Consider the following 20,122-nt stretch of genomic DNA (forward strand, 5'->3'; position numbering starts at 1 on the left):
AGCAGAAACAAGACAGAGATTTAATCCCATGTAGAAACAAGTATGCATCAATATACTAATTTAAAATGATACAACCGCAATCATAAATCAGACAATTCACATATAGTCATAATCAGGATACAAACATGCTTACAGATAATATCATACAATACAATAGCATAAAATTTGTTAAAGGTATCATACGAGTCAAAGGGGATACACTTATAACAACTAATCAGTACCAGATAAGTCTTACGCTTCCCACAATCAGTAGTACTACGCCCTACGAACTGGGGATGTGCATCTTGAAATGAACAAGCAGAATTGAATTGAGCTGAGCGAAAACAATCGAGATCTATCGGAGAGCAATGCGAAGACTCTTTCTCACCTTCATAACATAATAACAAAAAGTGAGTCCAAAATCTCATAATTTACTTAACATAATTATGACTTTAAGCGATAAATGATGCAAAACAGGGCTTTCATGTAAGAATTTAGCAAAACGAACCCAAGACGTCGAAAAACATAAAGGTAGGGGTTAACGGAAAAAAAACAACAACCAGCGGTTAGAGTCAGGGGTCAAACCGATTCAATTTAGGATCAGATCAATTCACTGTTTGAACTGGCAAAATCATTCCCACACGAGCATGATGGCGCGTAGATACCCTTTCGGTGGACGATTTGGGACGAAATTTTTTAGAATTTTGTTTCAAGATGCGGGGAGTCACTTACCGGGGTTGGTTTACGAAAAAGGAAGGCTGAGATGGGTGTAGATGCTATAAGTTTTATTTATAATTTGATGAATGACAAAATTATAAGTACTCACAAATTGATTTAATATTCAATTTATATAAAGATGTAGTGATCCCCGAGAAATAGATTAATTGTATTACTCTTATCTCGTCAAAAGATTTTTATGGCAAAAGTAAATATATCTTCTTGGACGATCACAATCACTTTTTTGACGCTCGTTAATGGATTCAGATACGCTTTCGTGAATCTAGTATCTTGTTCTTAATGAGATAAATCATTGTTAAATTTCATGTATTATTATGATTTGATTATAATAGAGACATCTCAGACATTTTTTATAGGTATATTTCAGATGATATGAGCACAAGATAAAACGAGTACCGAGTTGATTAAAAAAGTATGCATGTGTTTATAAAAATAACAAATTTGAGTTTGAAGTGTAACATTTAAGACTTTTTATTTTTCAAATTGGATCAAAAAATACACATACCAAATTTATAGAAAATGACAAATTTGTATAATAAATGATTCAGCACATAAGTACATTCTGAATGATTCAGAGACATTATCAAATAACATGTCACATTCAGAATTAATTCATATAAAACCTCTTAATCATTCAACACTTAATCAAGTAAACAAACAACCTTAGACTTCAAAGTATACAAGTATATTCAGCAAATGTAACGAAAGGGACCACGGCCGCATTTGATCATATACCCAAGGAAAATCACAGTTTCGGATATCCGGAGGTGCAATGCAAAATATATACAAGCAAATATCGACATAAAAACATTTCCTATTTCCGATCCAATCATTTCCTTTCAATTTTGCTTCTCAGTTCTATCAGTACATCAAAATCCGCTTCTCGGTTTGGGTCAAATCCCAAACGAAGATGGAACTTGACATGTAAATATCGGTTCCAGTGATTCGATTTCTTTTATGCTTCGTGACTACTATACCGGTGAGTTTCTAGGGCGACTTGTTCCGTGCGGAGTAGCTAAACACGTTTACTCGGCCTTTACAGGAGCGTTGCTTTCCTATCTGTCATTCGGGTTTTCTTCAAATCTGCATTTTTTGGTGCCCATGTTGTCGGTTATGCTGCAATGGTTCTTTATCGGCCCAGGTGTGGGATTATCACATTTTTCTTGGGTTTTGGTTATCTGATTGGCTGGTAAGTCTTTTTATTGCATTTTTTTGAGAATTTTTTTGGGAAAAGTTCTATCAGTAGAATGTTTTGTATTCTCTCCTGTTTCTATTCTTGGCGTTGAAAATGATAAGTATTTTGTTTTATGCTACAAGGTTTTGTAATTCTAGAATTTGAATTATTTCTATTTTTTTCTTGAGTAAATGCATGTACACTTTTCATTCCTTCTAACATCTAAGGTTCTTGGTGACAATGCTGAAAATTTGTTGGAAGAAGATTGCTTATGCAACACTTGGCTGATGTTAGATTAAAGTTCGTTTGAAATTCTTTTTAATGCATGCACTATACTCAGCATCTCTAAGTAGTACTTTTTTTTTAGAATCTTGACCATTCCATTTTTTTATATGTTTGTAGCCATGTATATTACATGAGCGGGGATGCATGGAAGCAAGGTGGCATTGATGCCACTGGTATGCATGTTTTGAGTTTCTCCTTTAGACATGAGGTGTTGTTCTTTAGTATCCGACTACCATGTTTAAACTTCAATAAAATTGTAAATCATCCATGCTTTAGTGAAATGGGCAAATTAGGTTAATCTTCATTTTACTGCTTTGAGCTTTGATTGCAATTTGTTGATTTTAATACCAAGTTGGGATAGCTCCAAGGATAAAGTAAGAAAAAACTGTTTACGTTGATTTGGATGCATAGGATACAGATCAAGGGATGCCCTGCTTGAGGGATGGAGTGTATAGACATTATCCATGATAAAAGGGTTAAAGGGGAGATCGGAATGGAACTGGTTGGAGGTGATGACAGATTATATAAATCTATTAGATTTTGAAGGGTGGATGGTGACTAATTAGAAGAAGAGGATTCATGTACCTGATGCAATGTTTCTACAATTTCTTCATGTAGCCGACACCAAATATATTGGTGTTATGGCTTGTTGGTTTTGTTTATTGGACAGTAATAGCAAATCTATTTCTACTTAGACATTTAATTCACTAGGTTGTAAATTGTAAATTTATATATTTATATTTATTATTCTGGCTTCTTATGGTTTTATCATGAGTTCTCAAGGGAGTACTTTTCTGGTACTCTATACATATTAGTTCATTGTGTGGCACTATCTTTTGATATTTAGGTGCATTGATGGTCTTGACACTTAAGGTCATTTCATGTGCAATGAATTACAATGATGGGTTGTTAAAAGAGGAAGATTTACGTGAGACTCAGAAAAAACATAGGTTGATTAGGCTACCCTCATTGATTGAATATTTTGGGTACTGCCTGTGCTGTGGCAGTCACTTTGCTGGTCCAGTTTATAAGATGAAGGATTATGTTAGGATTTTCGGAAGCTCGATTCGACAACCGGAACGATTTGCAAAGAGGGGTCGGAACGGTTTTGTGTTTAGGGAGTAAGGAGATTGAAAGATAGAGAACTGCATAGCGATTTATAGTGGTTTGACTTTCTAAACCAAAGTCTACGTCCACTACCTTAGCTCCTCACCAAGGATTTTTCAACAAATTCACTAATTTGTTCTTTCTTTTGAGGATAAAGAGTAACCTTACAAACTCCCTAGTTTTTTCGGGCTAAACTAGAACCTTTCTCTAGCTTTTACACGGGCTAAGCTAGAACCTTTCCCCTTTACAAAAGGATAAAAGATGTAAACAAGAAAACCTCTCTAAGGTAGGTGTTTACAAGATTGAGCTCACAAGAACAAAATATATACAAGAGAAAGATGAAATAAGAATGAAAAACTTTTCTCTTGTGTTTGATTGCTTGGATAGTTGTTCTATTTCTTCTTCAAGTGTCCTTAGCTTGTATTTATAGCTTGAAATGTGTTTGAAGTCGTATATAGCCGTTGGGGATGTTTTGGAGCCGTTTGGAGATGAGAAACAATTAATAAAACAGTTTGGAGCGTGAGGGGAATCGGTATCCCTCACGGGGAATCGGTTCCCTAAGTGCAATATGTTTTTGACCGTTAGACAGGGGGGAATCGGTACCCCCTGGGGGGAATCTGTACCCCTGGGCAATCTGTACCCCTGGGCAATCTGATTTTTCTTGAAACCCTTTGAAAAGAAAATATTTTTGGCTCGATTTAAGGCTCGAAATACTTTGTAAAATTATTTTAAAATAGTTTAAGTATAAAACACAATTTTACACTTTAGTAAGGATTAAAATGAACTTTGAAAGACTTGGAGTAATATTTTGATATTCAAATAATTACATCGAATATACTTAGAAAATCTTTTGTAAAATCTTAAAATTCATTTAACTTAATTTGTTATATCGAAACATCAAAATGTTTTCAACAGATTACCTTGACTGGGCTGAAGGGAATGGGGTAAGTTTGTTATGTTGTTTGTGCTTCTGCATGCCTTTTATAATATGCAGTTATCAGAATGCAGCTTTGATTATCATTTTTTTTAAATTTTCTTCAAGATTTGGGCTCATTCAGAAAAAGGACCATCACCATCACCATATGTAGCGACACTATGTGCGCTTGTCCAAGCTGCTTTTTGCATGGCAATGTATCTTAACCTTGCACCATATCACCCGTTGTCTTGGTTTACCGATCCCGCGTACCACGAATGTGGATTCTGGAGGAAGCTGAGTTACCAGTATATGTCTGGCTTTACAATGTGGTGGAAATATTATTTCATCTGGTCAATTTCGGAGGCCGCTATTATTATATCTGGCCTGGGTTTCAATGGATGGACAGAATCTTCACCGCCAAAACCAAAGTGGGATCAAGCAAAGGTTGTTGATATCCTAGGATTTGAGTTAGCAAAGAGTTCAGTGCTGTTACCACTTGTTTGGAACATACAAGTCAGCACCTGGCTTCGTCATTGCGAGTCTTTCTAACTACTATTCATTTATGTGCTTTGTTGATTAGTTTTGCTTAAATATTTTGCGGCTGTATATAATACATGTAACATCTGCTATTCAAATGTAAGATATTTTGTGTAATGAGTCAAAACATGCAAGTAAAAGATAAATTGGTTAATTAATAAGTGTTTATATGTTTGATTACAATATCATTTGGTCTTGTGTCTTTTAAAGTGACAACAGTTATTTTAGTTTTGTTAGTCTGGGCCACTTTTAGGATATTTGGGGGAATTGAAACAAATACAAGCGGAAGTCATTAGATATCTTGAATGAAAAGTTAAGATAATGCTCTGTTGGTGCAGATGTTTATGAGAGACTTGTTAAGAAGAGAAAGAAGCCTGGTTTTTTCCAGTTGCTGGCTACACAGACTGTCAGTGCTGTTTGGCATGTGAGTCATTTTGTTATACTACTGAATTTTTTTATGATGTTCTCAGTATGTCTTTTTAATTTTGTAGCAAATTCTATAAAAATATGATTAATAGAATTCATCCAAAATATTTCTGGCACTGAACCTTCTTTTGTTCTTGCGTTTCTCTCATTTGTTATAGGGACTGTATCCCGGGTACATCATATTCTTTGTTCAGTCAGCTTTGATGATTGCTGGTTCAAGAGGTATTGATATGTGCATCCTTTTTGTAATTCAGATCATTGTACTATTACATTTATTTGTTCACCTCTCCCATTTTCTTTCTGAGCAGTTCTCTACCAATGGGAAAAAGCTATACCTTCAAATATGGGTCTTGTGAAGAAAGCACTTGCCTTGATGAATTTTGTTTACACGCTTTTGGTTCTGAACTATTCCTGTGTTGGCTTTATGGTAACCCTCTCTTTTCTCTCTGCTAGCTAAGGTTAAACCTTTAATTATTTGAAATTGTATAATCTTTGGGTGATGATATACACATTCATCAGTTGGCCATGACACCGGCGGTGCGGGATGATCAAAACATTTTCATACTTTGTGTCTTTTTAACATGCTTTTCTTCTTGAGTGATACAGGTATTAAGCAAGCAGGAGACACTTGCATCGTATGGGAGCGTGTATTATATTGGAACCATCCTTCCGGTAGCACTCATCATGTTGGGCTACATAATACCTGTAAAGCCTGCCAGATCTAAAGATCGTAAAGAGAAGTGAGTACCGAGTAAAGCTAGAGCCATATTTCTTGGCTTGGAGTTAGATTACCGCTGGAAGTTTCAGGCTTTGTTTAATGAATCATCGCAGTTGGTTTTGGCTGCATGGGATTGTAATTTTTTTCTCTTACCTACTAGTTTGTTTGTTGTTCTTAATTTTAATCTAACTTCATCTGAGAAAACGTCAATGATTAGATACATTCATTTCTGAAGTTAAAAGACCGATTCAAAATACATATTTCATTGATCCACTTTGCAAGTTATCAATTCCTATTTGATGATGTTTCTTATTTCCTGTGTGATTACGCAATCTACTGATAGAAAAGAGAAGAAAAAGGATAAGAAAATATAACGTAGGAGAGAAAAAAGGGGGAGGGGCAACAACAAACTGGTACAAGAAGTCTATAATAACTTCAATCGTCTTTGATGTGAAAGTGTTAACAGGAAGTCATGGTACAAGATATTGGGTTACTGAAGGTCGAAGTGGTAAAAGGAACAAATTTAGCCATACGGGATAATCAGTCCGGATTTTTTGAACGAGGTGAGTACAATTGAAATTTTAGGGATACATGTGAATCTGCCATTGTCGGGATTTAATGACAAGTAATTCTTACAGCTACGAAGGCAATATTTTATATTAGAAAAAACGAACTTCTAAAATTTTAAGTATGAAAGAATTTATAAAAATTTTAAAAAGATGAAAATATATTTTTAATAAATATATATATATATAAATTTAAAATTTTTAGGGGCGACTATTCCGCCCGTTCCACCTAAGTCCATCTGAACTCATATGTTGTCTTGATTATGGGGCAATAGGCTAGTTACTGGGTACTATTCGTTACTGAATTCATAATTTAATGTCAATCAAGACTAAAATGTTTCTCTTATCGGTCAGTACACCACATGATTAGTAGATTGGAATAGATGGATACAGAACTATAATGCAAAATTAAAGCAAAATATGTTCCTATTTGATTTAATAATAAAAAAACTTATTATTCCAAAAGTATTAGGATTTCTGAATATGCATGGAAGGCATGTTATTAGTACATAGTTTTCCCTAAAAATATTTACATGTTATAATAGATGAATAGAAAGTATCACAAATATATTTGTGACACAAGTTTCAAACCAGAACTTATAGAGAAAATAAACATAAATGTGTTAGATTATCGAAACACAGGTTCCGCAAGTTATGTTAGACTATTTTTTTTTCTCCAAAATTACTATATGAAATATCAATTTTTTTATCGTTTAAGTGTCATTTAATATGTTATAGTAATTATCATAATATATTATAAAATCGATAAGTTTAATAATATTAGAATTAATAATATATTGTTGTAATTTATAGTAACTGTAATAAATTATAACATATTTTAGTAGATGACCAACTAGTCTACTACAATACTATTTTTACAGCTTTATTTGTATTTAAGTTTGCATCGTCGAAGATCTCCTCAATTTCGGTGTGATTTACTCTAATTTTACAGTGAAAGCTGAGTAAAACTGCCACTGGAATGTTGTCCGGGAAAGGTAAGGCTGCATACGTACACAAAATTAATTCCTTCTCTATATAAGATGAGACGAGACAAATGAAACGAAACGTCTGACTCATTCTCAGACAGCTTTACAAGTTCTTCCTCTGGAACATGAACTCTTTTCAAGGTTCGGCCAGACTTTTTCTCCCATGCCGAAATCGGTTCAGACTGAGAAGCAATATTTCCCGGCGGCCTGTAGATTATTACACGGTTGGCTACCCTTGGATCTGTCGCTGCTTTTACGGTATAGGCTGCAACATCTTCCTCGTAGTTGAAAACAACTGCAGGCATGTTAAACTAAAATTTAGTATTACTATTATAAACGAAGCAAGCAACAACTAACATGGATTATTGCTAACTTACCCTTGGCTTCACCAGTTCCATAAACCACAACTTGGGAAATATTCAATATAGTCAAACAAAGTAAGCTGAAAAGGTATTTCCAGCAGCGTAGGTGTCACACCCCAAAATGGGGTTAGTTTTCTTTCAATTTAAAATATGTGTAATGATATAAAGTTGATTTGCAAATGAGTGTGTTATCATACTATTATGTTATGAAACAAATTGAGGGCCACTCAATAAGAGATATAATTTTTTAAGTAAGGATAATGGTATTGCAGATAAGGTTGGAATACATTGCTTTCAACTTTCACTTTCAACCAGCTAGCTTTTGTATCCACCAAAAGCTGGAAATCAATTAAATAAAAGGTATTGCTTTGTCATTTCCAACAGCTCTAATCTTTTATTTCAAATGTTCGGAACTGGTATTTTTGGTGCCAGTTTGTTCAATGTTCTCGGCATCTTCCCACAAGTTCTTGGTTCTAGTTAATGGAGTTTCAGCAAGTGAAGAAACTGCTCAAACAAAGGAAACAATCTCCATGGCAACACCCTCAATACACCTCGTGAAATCGTGTTACAGATGGCCGATTCGAAGCCCGTCCTTGTCTTCACCACTGGCTAACTCGTCCCGAAACTGGCTGGATCGGGTATCCCCGTCGTACTTTTTGACAATGAGCCAGTGACGATTGAAGACGTCGGCCAAGTTAAATTATTAAATATTGTTAACAAAATGATGAAGAAATTATCGATGATGGATAAGATCCGAGTCAGGGATTGAGTTTACCAGGATGACGTGGCGATCCTATTGTATTCGTCTGGCACAACAGGTGCCAGTAAAGGTATGTTATCATCTCACAGAAATCTCATGGCTTTAGTGCAAGCATTTTCAAACATTAGCACTCCAGAGGAAACCTATATTTGCACCATTCTCATGTTCCACATATATGGATTCAGAGTTTTTGCAATCGGAAGCTCGCGAACAGAACCAAGGTCGTGATTTTATTGAAGTTCGACATGAACGAAATGATGTCGGTGGTTGATGCGGTGTACCGACGATCGTCTGGCAAGCTTTCTTGCTTTACTTGCAGCGTAGAACATGAAGAAAGGAAAAAAATATTTAAAATGAACGTGAAATGGAGTGCACGTGATTTTGGGGGTTGTATTAAAGTGCAAATGGGAAAATCACCAAGTTAGTCATCCAAGAATGGTAAGAACTGACCTTGTCTCATAGTTTCCATTAGATTTAATTTATGGCTCAATAGTGCAAATTAATTCGGTCCAGTCCCTAATTTTAGTGATTAATTATTATAGTAACCCCACAAGTATTCTATTATATTAATTGGGTTTCCAAATTATTATTTCAATTCTAATAAGTTTTCTTTATGACGAGGAAAATTATTTGGATACGAGTTAGTAATTTTGATGGTCTGGATCGAGAGGTAAATATTGGAAGTTGAATCAAAGATCGAGGGTGTTTGAATGGAATTTTTATGGTCGATCGGTATTGCACGGAAATCGAGGTAATACTTTACTACCTCTTTATGCTTTATGGAACATGTTGATATTGGTAAATGCATAAATAAGATAATGTTGGTCACTTTTGTGGAGTTGAATAATTTATTCACTTGATATGAATGTGGTAGAAATTCTGTAACTGAATACGGATCGAATGACTAAGATAAGAGATTAATAATTGTTAGAATTAAATTACAAGTTTGTGATTGGTGATAAAGAAATCAGCTCTGGATTTGTAACTTATATTTTATATCATCAAGGGTTAAATGTTAAAGATACTTAGATGAAAAATTATGAGAATACTCCGATATGGTAAAATTACGAAATTACCCTTATGTTGGAAAATGATAAGAATTGCCCCTGGAAGTGGGTTAATAACTCTGAAAAGACATATTGATCCGATATAACTACTGATGTGCATAAGAAATGTTAGTTTTATTTGGAAATTATGGATAACCGGTTTTAATCCTATGAGAGTTTGTGAAGGAATCATTTCAAAATCAAAGAATGTTCGGGAAAGCAATTGATCATAGGATCTCTAAATTATAATTATTTTCGTTAAGTGCTAATATTGAAATTATTTGGTTAAGAAATTACGAAAATGCCCTTGAGAGATAAAATAGTCTGAATTGACCCTGAATGAGAGAGTACTTTGAGGATTTGTACTTAACTCGATTAAGTACGAATTTAATTGTTAAGATCCTGTCTTTGTATAGAAAAATTTATAATATTCCGTTTGTAAAATCTGAGAAGACACTTGACCCGAAAATATTCGAATAAGGAGTAAATACTTGAAGAGTAATTTATTGGAGGTATTCTGCTGACAGAATTGTTCGAAAGGACTGAAGTAAATGATAAGATTGAATTAAATAATAAGACCGGATGGAAGGAAATGATTGAAATATTCTAGAATTATAAAATGACCAAATTACCCCTGGAATGGAAATAACTCAAGAATGTCACCAAGCTCAGGAATGAATGGATATACTCAAGCTTTGAAATGAATAGAAAAAAATGTTAAGCACCAAAATGACCAAAATGCCCTTATGACCTAGAATAAGTAAATGTCTTGGATTAATTAAGAAATCCAAATAAACATGGATGTTGTGCTACCAGTAAAAGTTGTGAAACGCAACTTAAGTGATTAACCAACGTTAGTACTATATCATTACCTGAATGATATAAGTATCACTTGAATGTTTGTTCATCTGCTCAAATTTGGATCGATGATAATTCTGGAAGTACTTGGCGCAGCTCAACTCTAGAGCGCATACAGTACTAATAAGTGGGTAGTCGTTAGTCAAATCAACCACGAATACCAGAATGACTTTATTATATGAATAAATTGAAATGAAATGTAGTACAACGTGTATTTGAAATTCAGAAACGTCTGAATTATTCTGGAAAACTTTAAAGTAATCGGGATGGACTTGCTTACCAAACGAACTAAGTAACATCAACGAGTAAGGATTAAATAGGTGATTTGATGAGTTTGGAAACACTGTTGAACTTACATGATGAATTTTCATTATGGGTTATGAGCCATGGATCAAGTACATCAGTATTTCCTGATATTGTAGAAACATGAAAATGAAATAAAGACCGTTGGAAGATTTATTCAGTGATGATTATGGGGATGATCTATGGATCTGCACTATGGTATTAAAGAGTGAATACACTGGAAGGATAATGAATTGACTTGTTGACATGCATCAGTTTGAGAGTTGTGTAACTCAAGTTGTTTGATAATATGATCGATAGTCGTAGATTGTAAATGACTTGAATCTTCGATTCTATATTTCATCTAAAATCACTTCGGTCATGTTTGGAAAAAAAAACAAGTAACGCATATGGAAAAGATTCTGAATATCTCATTTGGTTCAATTGGGCTGAAATCCTATGAATTTAAAGTATATTCCTGAATACCCCGGATTGTTTGGGTAATGGAATCACTCGCAGTAAATCTGAATTTAGAATTATTATGTATAAAGGTTCCTGAACGTTTTCCTAAAGCACACGAAAATATAGTGGGATTCTAATGTATCAACATTAAATGTCTGGCTAGATCGGTTAGTAATCGATTCTCCTCAATAGGACCTTGTTCCAGGAATTCGATCAAATTTCATAAGTTTCATGTTATCCAAAATGATAACTACAATGGCCTCTGGAAATACTGGGATTCTCTAGTGTGTTCCCTACTTATTACTGAACTGTTTTATTGGTTTTAATATGTGGTACACCGAATTCATTGGTTATTGTTTTATGGATGCACCAATTTAATGTGACAATTTATGGAATATGGCTGCTATCTAATTTTTGTTTTGAAATGGTATATGATTACCATGTTTTTGGATTTATGGAATTTATGTCACGGTGCAATTGAATTTTGGAATTGAATTACGATGGAATAGCTCTGATCAAGCTAAATGGGCCTAATGTGACTCTTGAGGGCCCCAAGATGTTTCATTAGGTCGGCTTTCCTTTGCTGTGTGCTTAGGGTAAGCTATATGGACTTATTGACTTGGGCTTAAGGATACAAGCTTCATAGCCTATCCTTAAGTCGGCTTTCTTTTTGCTATGTGCATAAAGTAAGCTATATGGAAAATAATTTTTGGAACTACTGATGGTGTACCAGAAAAGGGTTTAAACTATGATTTTCAAAAGTTAAACTCTTTACGAAATTGTGAGATTTACTGGACTATGATTTGTACCTATTATGATTTTATTATACTGTTGGAACACACTAGACATCCTATTCGATCTCCTGAAAATGTCATACTTTGAAAGGTTTCTTATGAACTGAGATTCATGGCTTCTACTCGATGAACTTCTAAGGGAACCCCAAATTATTCTGCAACCTGGTATACATATGATTCATTAAGGAAATTATATGGCTTTCCATTTATCTACATGTCATGTAGCATCATCTGGTAGTTCTGTATTACTGAGCTTTCCAAAGCTCACTCTATTACTCACCTTTTCAGGTTAAAACAATTGTACCAGTGCATCTATCGACTTCAGTAAGGGAGTTCTTCCGGCGTGGTTGCAGAGTATGGTACTTGTGATTAGGGGGCATGTAATTGTATTTTGATTTATATACGAGTTTGGAAATCTGTTTTATTTTTAAATAGTGATAAATGATTTTATAAGTTTACATGTTCTGATAAAAAGTTTTAAAATTTCCGCTATTTTTACGGTGGGTCGCTCCGGTGGCCCTAATGTGACTTCTCGAATCGGATCGGGCTACCCACATCGGTTTGGGGTGTTACATTTAGTGGTATCAGAGCTATGGTTGAGTCAAATTTTTCAAGATAGACCGGCCGGTCGAATTTTAAAAAGATGTCTGATCAGTACGTGCCCCTAGACTACAATCGTACCTCTCTGAGCTGGAACTCTAAGGTTGAGTCCCTATCTGTAATGAGCAAACCTAAGTTTTCATCCGTTGGGACTCTATCGTTTTATAAAGGAATACCAGTAACGTCTATTTGAATTATGTAAAGTAATTCACGAACAATGTGAGAGTTATTCATCTGAGAAATTCTGACCAGACTTCGGAAATGAAATTGAGATATGCTACTGCTCTCTGAGCCTATTCACACGACCAAGACTGAATTGATTACTCGAGGAAATTTTTGTTCGGATTCTTTTATTTGAAATGAGGTAAAGTTCTGATAAGAATGTATGCTCAACTGGTTAAGGATTAGTGGAGGATCCGTATTTCTATAAAAGTTACATGAAAGATATGAAAGAACTGATGGAAGTTTCATTTCTACAATTATGTGACATGAATGAATTTCGAGGACGAAATTCTTTTAAGGATGGGTGAATTGTCACACCCCAAAATGGGGTTAGTTTTCTTTCAATTTAAAATATGTGTAATGATATAAAGTTGATTTGCAAATGAGTGTGTTATCATACTATTATGTTATAAAACAAATTGAGGGCCACTCAATAAGAGATATAATTTTTTAAGTAAGGATAATGGTATTGCAGATAAGGTTGGAATACATTGCTTTCAACTTTCACTTTCAACCAGCTAGCTTTTGTATCCACCAAAAGCTGGAAATCAATTAAATAAAAGGTATTGCTTTGTCATTTCCAACAGCTCTAATCTTTTATTTCAAATGTTCAGAACTGGTATTTTTGGTGCCAGTTTGTTCAATGTTCTCGGCATCTTCCCACAAGTTCTTGGTTCTAGTTAATGGAGTTTCAGCAAGTGAAGAAACTGCTCAAACAAAGGAAACAATCTCCATGGCAACACCCTCAATACACCTCGTGAAATCGTGTTACAGATGGCCGATTCGAAGCCCGTCCTTGTCTTCACCACTGGCTAACTCGTCCCGAAACTGGCTGGATCGGGTATCCCCGTCGTACTTTTTGACAATGAGCCAGTGACGATTGAAGACGTCGGCCAAGTTAAATTATTAAATATTGTTAACAAAATGATGAAGAAATTATCGATGATGGATAAGATCCGAGTCAGGGATTGAGTTTACCAGGATGACGTGGCGATCCTATTGTATTCGTCTGGCACAACAGGTGCCAGTAAAGGTATGTTATCATCTCACAGAAATCTCATGGCTTTAGTGCAAGCATTTTCAAACATTAGCACTCCAGAGGAAACCTATATTTGCACCATTCTCATGTTCCACATATATGGATTCAGAGTTTTTGCAATCGGGAAGCTCGCGAACAGAACCAAGGTCGTGATTTTATTGAAGTTCGACATGAACGAAATGATGTCGGTGGTTGATGCGGTGTACCGACGATCGTCTGGCAAGCTTTCTTGCTTTACTTGCAGCGTAGAACATGAAGAAAGGAAAAAAAAATATTTAAAATGAACGTGAAATGGAGTGCACGTGATTTTGGGGGTTGTATTAAAGTGCAAATGGGAAAATCACCAAGTTAGTCATCCAAGAATGGTAAGAACTGACCTTGTCTCATAGTTTCCATTAGATTTAATTTATGGCTCAATAGTGCAAATTAATTCGGTCCAGTCCCTAATTTTAGTGATTAATTATTATAGTAACCCCACAAGTATTCTATTATATTAATTGGGTTTCCAAATTATTATTTCAATTCTAATAAGTTTTCTTTATGACGAGGAAAATTATTTGGATACGAGTTAGTAATTTTGATGGTCTGGATCGAGAGGAAAATATTGGAAGTTGAATCAAAGATCGAGGGTGTTTGAATGGAATTTTTATGGTCGATCGGTATTGCACGGAAATCGAGGTAATACTTTACTACCTCTTTATGCTTTATGGAACATGTTGATATTGGTAAATGCATAAATAAGATAATGTTGGTCACTTTTGTGGAGTTGAATAATTTATTCACTCGATATGAATGTGGTAGAAATTCTGTAACTGAATACGGATCGAATGACTAAGATAAGAGATTAATAATTGTTAGAATTAAATTACAAGTTTGTGATTGGTGATAAAGAAATCAGCTCTGGATTTGTAACTTATATTTTATATCATCAAGGGTTAAATGTTAAAGATACTTAGATGAAAAATTATGAGAATACTCCGATATGGTAAAATTACGAAATTACCCTTATGTTGGAAAATGATAAGAATTGCCCCTGGAAGTGGGTTAATAACTCTGAAAAGACATATTGATCCGATATAACTACTGATGTGCATAAGAAATGTTAGTTTTATTTGGAAATTATGGATAACCGGTTTTAATCCTATGAGAGTTTGTGAAGGAATCATTTCAAAATCAAAGAATGTTCGGGAAAGCAATTGATCATAGGATCTCTAAATTATAATTATTTTCGTTAAGTGCTAATATTGAAATTATTTGGTTAAGAAATTACGAAAATGCCCTTGAGAGATAAAATAGTCTGAATTGACCCTGAATGAGAGAGTACTTTGAGGATTTGTACTTAACTCGATTAAGTACGAATTTAATTGTTAAGATCCTGTCTTTGTATAGAAAAATTTATAATATTCCGTTTGTAAAATCTGAGAAGACACTTGACCCGAAAATATTCGAATAAGGAGTAAATACTTGAAGAGTAATTTATTGGAGGTATTCTGCTAACAGAATTGTTCGAAAGGACTGAAGTAAATGATAAGATTGAATTAAATAATAAGACCGGATGGAAGGAAATGATTGAAATATTCTAGAATTATAAAATGACCAAATTACCCCTGGAATGGAAATAACTCAAGAATGTCACCAAGCTCAGGAATGAATGGATATACTCAAGCTTTGAAATGAATAGAAAAAAATGTTAAGCACCAAAATGACCAAAATGCCCTTATGACCTAGAATAAGTAAATGTCTTGGATTAATTAAGAAATCCAAATAAACATGGATGTTGTGCTACCAGTAAAAGTTGTGAAACGCAACTTAAGTGATTAACCAACGTTAGTACTATCATTACCTGAATGATATAAGTATCACTTGAATGTTTGTTCATCTGCTCAAATTTGGATCGATGATAATTCTGGAAGTACTTGGCGCAGCTCAACTCTAGAGCGCATACAGTACTAATAAGTGGGTAGTCGTTAGTCAAATCAACCACGAATACCAGAATGACTTTATTATATGAATAAATTGAAATGAAATGTAGTACAACGTGTATTTGAAATTCAGAAACGTCTGAATTATTCTGGAAAACTTTAAAGTAATCGGGATGGACTTGCTTACCAAACGAACTAAGTAACATCAACGAGTAAGGATTAATAGGTGATTTGATGAGTTTGGAAACACTGTTGAACTTACATGATGAATTGTCATTATGGGTTATGAGCCATGGATCAAGTACGTCAGTATTTCCTGATATTGTAGAAACGTGAAAATGAAATAAAGACCGTTGGAAGATTTATTCAGTGATGATTATGGGGATGATCTATGGATCTGCACTATGGTATTAAAGAGTGAATACACTGGAAGGATAATGAATTGACTTGTTGACATGCATCAGTTTGAGAGTTGTGTAACTCGAGTTGTTTGATAATATGATCGATAGTCGTAGATTGTAAATGACTTGAATCTTCGATTCTATATTTCATCTAAAATCACTTCGGTCATGTTTGAAAAAAAAACAAGTAACGCAGATGGAAAAGATTCTGAATATCTCATTTGGTTCAATTGGGCTGAAATCCTATGAATTTAAAGTATATTCCTGAATACCCCGGATTGTTTGGGTAATGGAATCACTCGCAGTAAATCTGAATTTAGAATTATTATGTATAAAGGTTCCTGAACGTTTTCCTAAAGCACACGAAAATATAGTGGGATTCTAATGTATCAACATTAAATGTCTGGCTAGATCGGTTAGTAATCGATTCTCCTCAATAGGACCTTGTTCCAGGAATTCGATCAAATTTCATAAGTTTCATGTTATCCAAAATGATAACTACAATGGCCTCTGGAAATACTGGGATTCTCTAGTGTGTTCCCTACTTATTACTGAACTGTTTTATTGGTTTTAATATGTGGTACACCGAATTCATTGGTTATTGTTTTATGGATGCACCAATTTAATGTGACAATTTATGGAATATGGCTGCTATCTAATTTTTGTTTTGAAATGGTATATGATTACCATGTTTTTGGATTTATGGAATTTATGTCACGGTGCAATTGAATTTTGGAATTGAATTACGATGGAATAGCTCTGATCAAGCTAAATGGGCCTAATGTGACTCTTGAGGGCCCCAAGATGTTTCATTAGGTCGGCTTTCCTTTGCTGTGTGCTTAGGGTAAGCTATATGGACTTATTGACTTGGGCTTAAGGATACAAGCTTCATAGCCTATCCTTAAGTCGGCTTTCTTTTTGCTATGTGCATAAAGTAAGCTATATGGAAAATAATTTTTGGAACTACTGATGGTGTACCAGAAAAGGGTTTAAACTATGATTTTCAAAAGTTAAACTCTTTTACGAAATTGTGAGATTTACTGGACTATGATTTGTACCTATTATGATTTTATTATACTGTTGGAACACACTAGACATCCTATTCGATCTCCTGAAAATGTCATACTTTGAAAGGTTTCTTATGAACTGAGATTCATGGCTTCTACTCGATGAACTTCTAAGGGAACCCCAAATTATTCTGCAACCTGGTATACATATGATTCATTAAGGAAATTATATGGCTTTCCATTTATCTACATGTCATGTAGCATCATCTGGTAGTTCTGTATTACTGAGCTTTCCAAAGCTCACTCTATTACTCACCTTTTCAGGTTAAAACAATTGTACCAGTGCATCTATCGACTTCAGTAAGGGAGTTCTTCCGGCGTGGTTGCAGAGTATGGTACTTGTGATTAGGGGGCATGTAATTGTATTTTGATTTATATACGAGTTTGGAAATCTGTTTTATTTTTAAATAGTGATAAATGATTTTATAAGTTTACATGTTCTGATAAAAAGTTTTAAAATTTCCGCTATTTTTACGGTGGGTCGCTCCGGTGGCCCTAATGTGACTTCTCGAATCGGATCGGGCTACCCACATCGATTTGGGGTGTTACAGTAGGTGAATGAGATACCAGCTTCCTCAACTGCCCTTCTAATCTTCCTTTTGTTGGCAAGTACAGCTTCAAATGGTGGAAGTGCACTTAACGGTCTGTATACTTCATTTCCATATTCTGATGGCACAAACCTCTACAATTTTCATAACAATTTAGCATACTTTTGATCATAACACCATTAATATGGTCCTAATATATGTATATATTCAAAACTTTAATTTAATACTTAATTAAGGAGAAGTAACCTTAATTGTGCCGGCGTCTTTGATGGCACTTATTATTTTGAGTTGGTCAAGATGTTGTGGGACAGCTATTGTGGAAATGACAACCTCGACTTGTTTAAGCACTGATACTAGCTTCTCATGCTCATCAAGATCCCCCCGTGTATTATAACAAAAACCAATCAGTATAACAGAAGTTTTATGTTCAGTTTGATGATAAATGTTAACTATAATCATTTGTGTACAATCCAAAAGAAAAGAAGAAAAATACATAGAAGATGGTGACTCCCATGGATTCAAATTCCTTGATAAGGAGAGACTTGGAAGCTGGAGAGTTAGGAGGGAGAGAGCGGGTGTAAACAAAGGTAGGATGACCCAAGGAAACGCTTGCTTTCACCATGTATTTCCCCAGGTAGCCGGTGCCACCAAATATCAAAATCTTTTCAACGCTCATTTTACGCTCTCCTATTTCATTATGCTTTCCTTCTTAATTTCCTCATCTTTATACAACACAAAAGTCAACATCTTTTTGTATAAACTATATGCAATTTGAATGCTGCATACTTTTTTTCCCATTGAAAACGTCAGTGGCTGACTTTTCTTATATCAATATAGATTTTTATTTTTTTTTTCAAAACTATCATATGTATATCCAACCATAAGTTGATCTAGTGAGATGAGACACTAGATTTTTTAAATAAAATCTGGGATTTGAACCCTGAAGTTTGCGAATAGAGCAAACTGGGTTGGAAAGGTCGCACTCGCCTCTATAATACCCGATCTGAATTAATCAATTAATTGATCGGATACCAGTGATTAATTAAAAAAAACTATCATATTTATAAAATTATTTTAAATTAAAACGTGTTAGTTATAAAAACATCGTAAGAGAGTGTTTCTATCCAAATATATCTAATTATAATTTAAATTTAATCATTATTTTTAAAAATAAAACTTACAAATTTCAGAACACTTAAAAATAAATTTTATATAGTTAGGAGCTTAAAATCCGTTTAAATTCAGATTCTAAACACATTACACATCACCATTCAAGGGTGGCAAAGTCTTTCTAGAAATTTAGAAAATATATATCAAAAAATAATTTTATATGTTTAGTATTTAAAAAATTAATTTACACATCACCTTTTGTTCGAGTCTATTTGGTTAGATTTTTTAACAGTTTACTTGTATGATCCTTATGATCTTAAGTGACTAATTTTTTTTCGTATTTAAAAAAATATCTTTTTTATATATTTAATTTACAGTTGTAGCCGTAAACCTTTACTATAATTTTATATATTTTCTATTTTTAATAAAATTAATGTATTCTATCAAATTACCAATAATTCATTTTGATACGCCCCCTTGATCCAGACTGTGTTTTTTTAATTATTTCATGCTTATCAAATTTAGATTTTTACTTTTTTCCTCTCTAATTCTTTTACCAAACCTCTAAATTATCAATAATTCATTTTATTTCACATTCAAATTCAACCGTACATTTCAGTTTTATAATATACAAATTGTCGTTAATTGATGACCAAGCACCACAATTAAGTATTGGGGAAAACGACGAGAAGGTGTTGTAAGACAGATTTCGACCCACTTCACTCATTTCACGTTAATTACTTTCAACGATGCAAACACGAGAAAAATATTAACACTTAACCTAAGATCAATTAAAAGACAGATCTACCTAATTTCTTTTATGTTCATTCGTACTAATCGTCATCACTAACCGTAGATAACCTAAATGAATTCTCAATAAACACATCATCTACAGGGCCGTGGCAGAGTTTTCGGGGGCCCTGTACAAATTCGTATAAAGGGTCCCTATTTTTTAGATATATTCGATTTTGGAACAATAATAGTGGCGTTTTCTTGACAAACGCCGCAATAAATCCATCTATAATGGCGTTTTATCAAAAAAAACCACAATAATAATGACGTTTTTTTCAAAAAACGTCACAATATGTCTATCTATAGTGGCGTTTATTGGTAAAAACGCCACTATATATATATTTTTTTGGGCCCATTTTTTGGGGGGCCCTGTGCGGTCGCGCAGTTTGCGCCCCCTCCCAGCCACGGCCCTGATCATCTATCTT

At 34.2% G+C, this 20,122-nt stretch overlaps 1 protein-coding gene and 1 pseudogene across 1 annotated transcript; one reads left to right on the plus strand and one right to left on the minus strand.

Annotated features, from left to right (window-relative positions):
* Positions 1-1,697: 1,697 nt before the first annotated feature.
* LOC120146739 (lysophospholipid acyltransferase 1-like) lies at positions 1,698-5,939 on the plus strand. The gene is made up of 9 exons (XM_039160232.1): positions 1,698-1,906; positions 2,294-2,349; positions 3,024-3,213; positions 4,197-4,227; positions 4,326-4,734; positions 5,075-5,160; positions 5,321-5,389; positions 5,476-5,589; positions 5,769-5,939. The coding sequence occupies exons 1-9, from the start codon at positions 1,839-1,841 to the stop codon at positions 5,904-5,906; spliced, it is 1,161 nt and encodes a 386-aa protein (XP_039016163.1). The 5' UTR covers positions 1,698-1,838; the 3' UTR covers positions 5,907-5,939.
* Positions 5,940-7,307: 1,368 nt separating this feature from the next.
* On the minus strand, positions 7,308-18,471 carry LOC120146853 (annotated as a pseudogene).
* Positions 18,472-20,122: the final 1,651 nt, after the last annotated feature.

This window comes from Hibiscus syriacus, unplaced genomic scaffold (genome assembly GCF_006381635.1).
Source record: "Hibiscus syriacus cultivar Baekdansim isolate YM2019G1 unplaced genomic scaffold, ASM638163v2 tig00110931_pilon, whole genome shotgun sequence".
NCBI lineage: Eukaryota > Viridiplantae > Streptophyta > Magnoliopsida > Malvales > Malvaceae > Hibiscus > Hibiscus syriacus.

Bases quoted from the DNA above. Each gene is read 5' to 3' on its own strand.
- LOC120146739 (XM_039160232.1), top strand. From the start codon at position 1,839: ATGGTTCTTTATCGGCCCAGGTGTGGGATTATCACATTTTTCTTGGGT. The intron at 2,350-3,023 runs GTATGCATGTTT...TTTGATATTTAG, and splicing joins AGGTGGCATTGATGCCACTG to GTGCATTGATGGTCTTGACA. The intron at 3,214-4,196 runs GGATTATGTTAG...AATGTTTTCAAC, and splicing joins GGTCCAGTTTATAAGATGAA to AGATTACCTTGACTGGGCTG.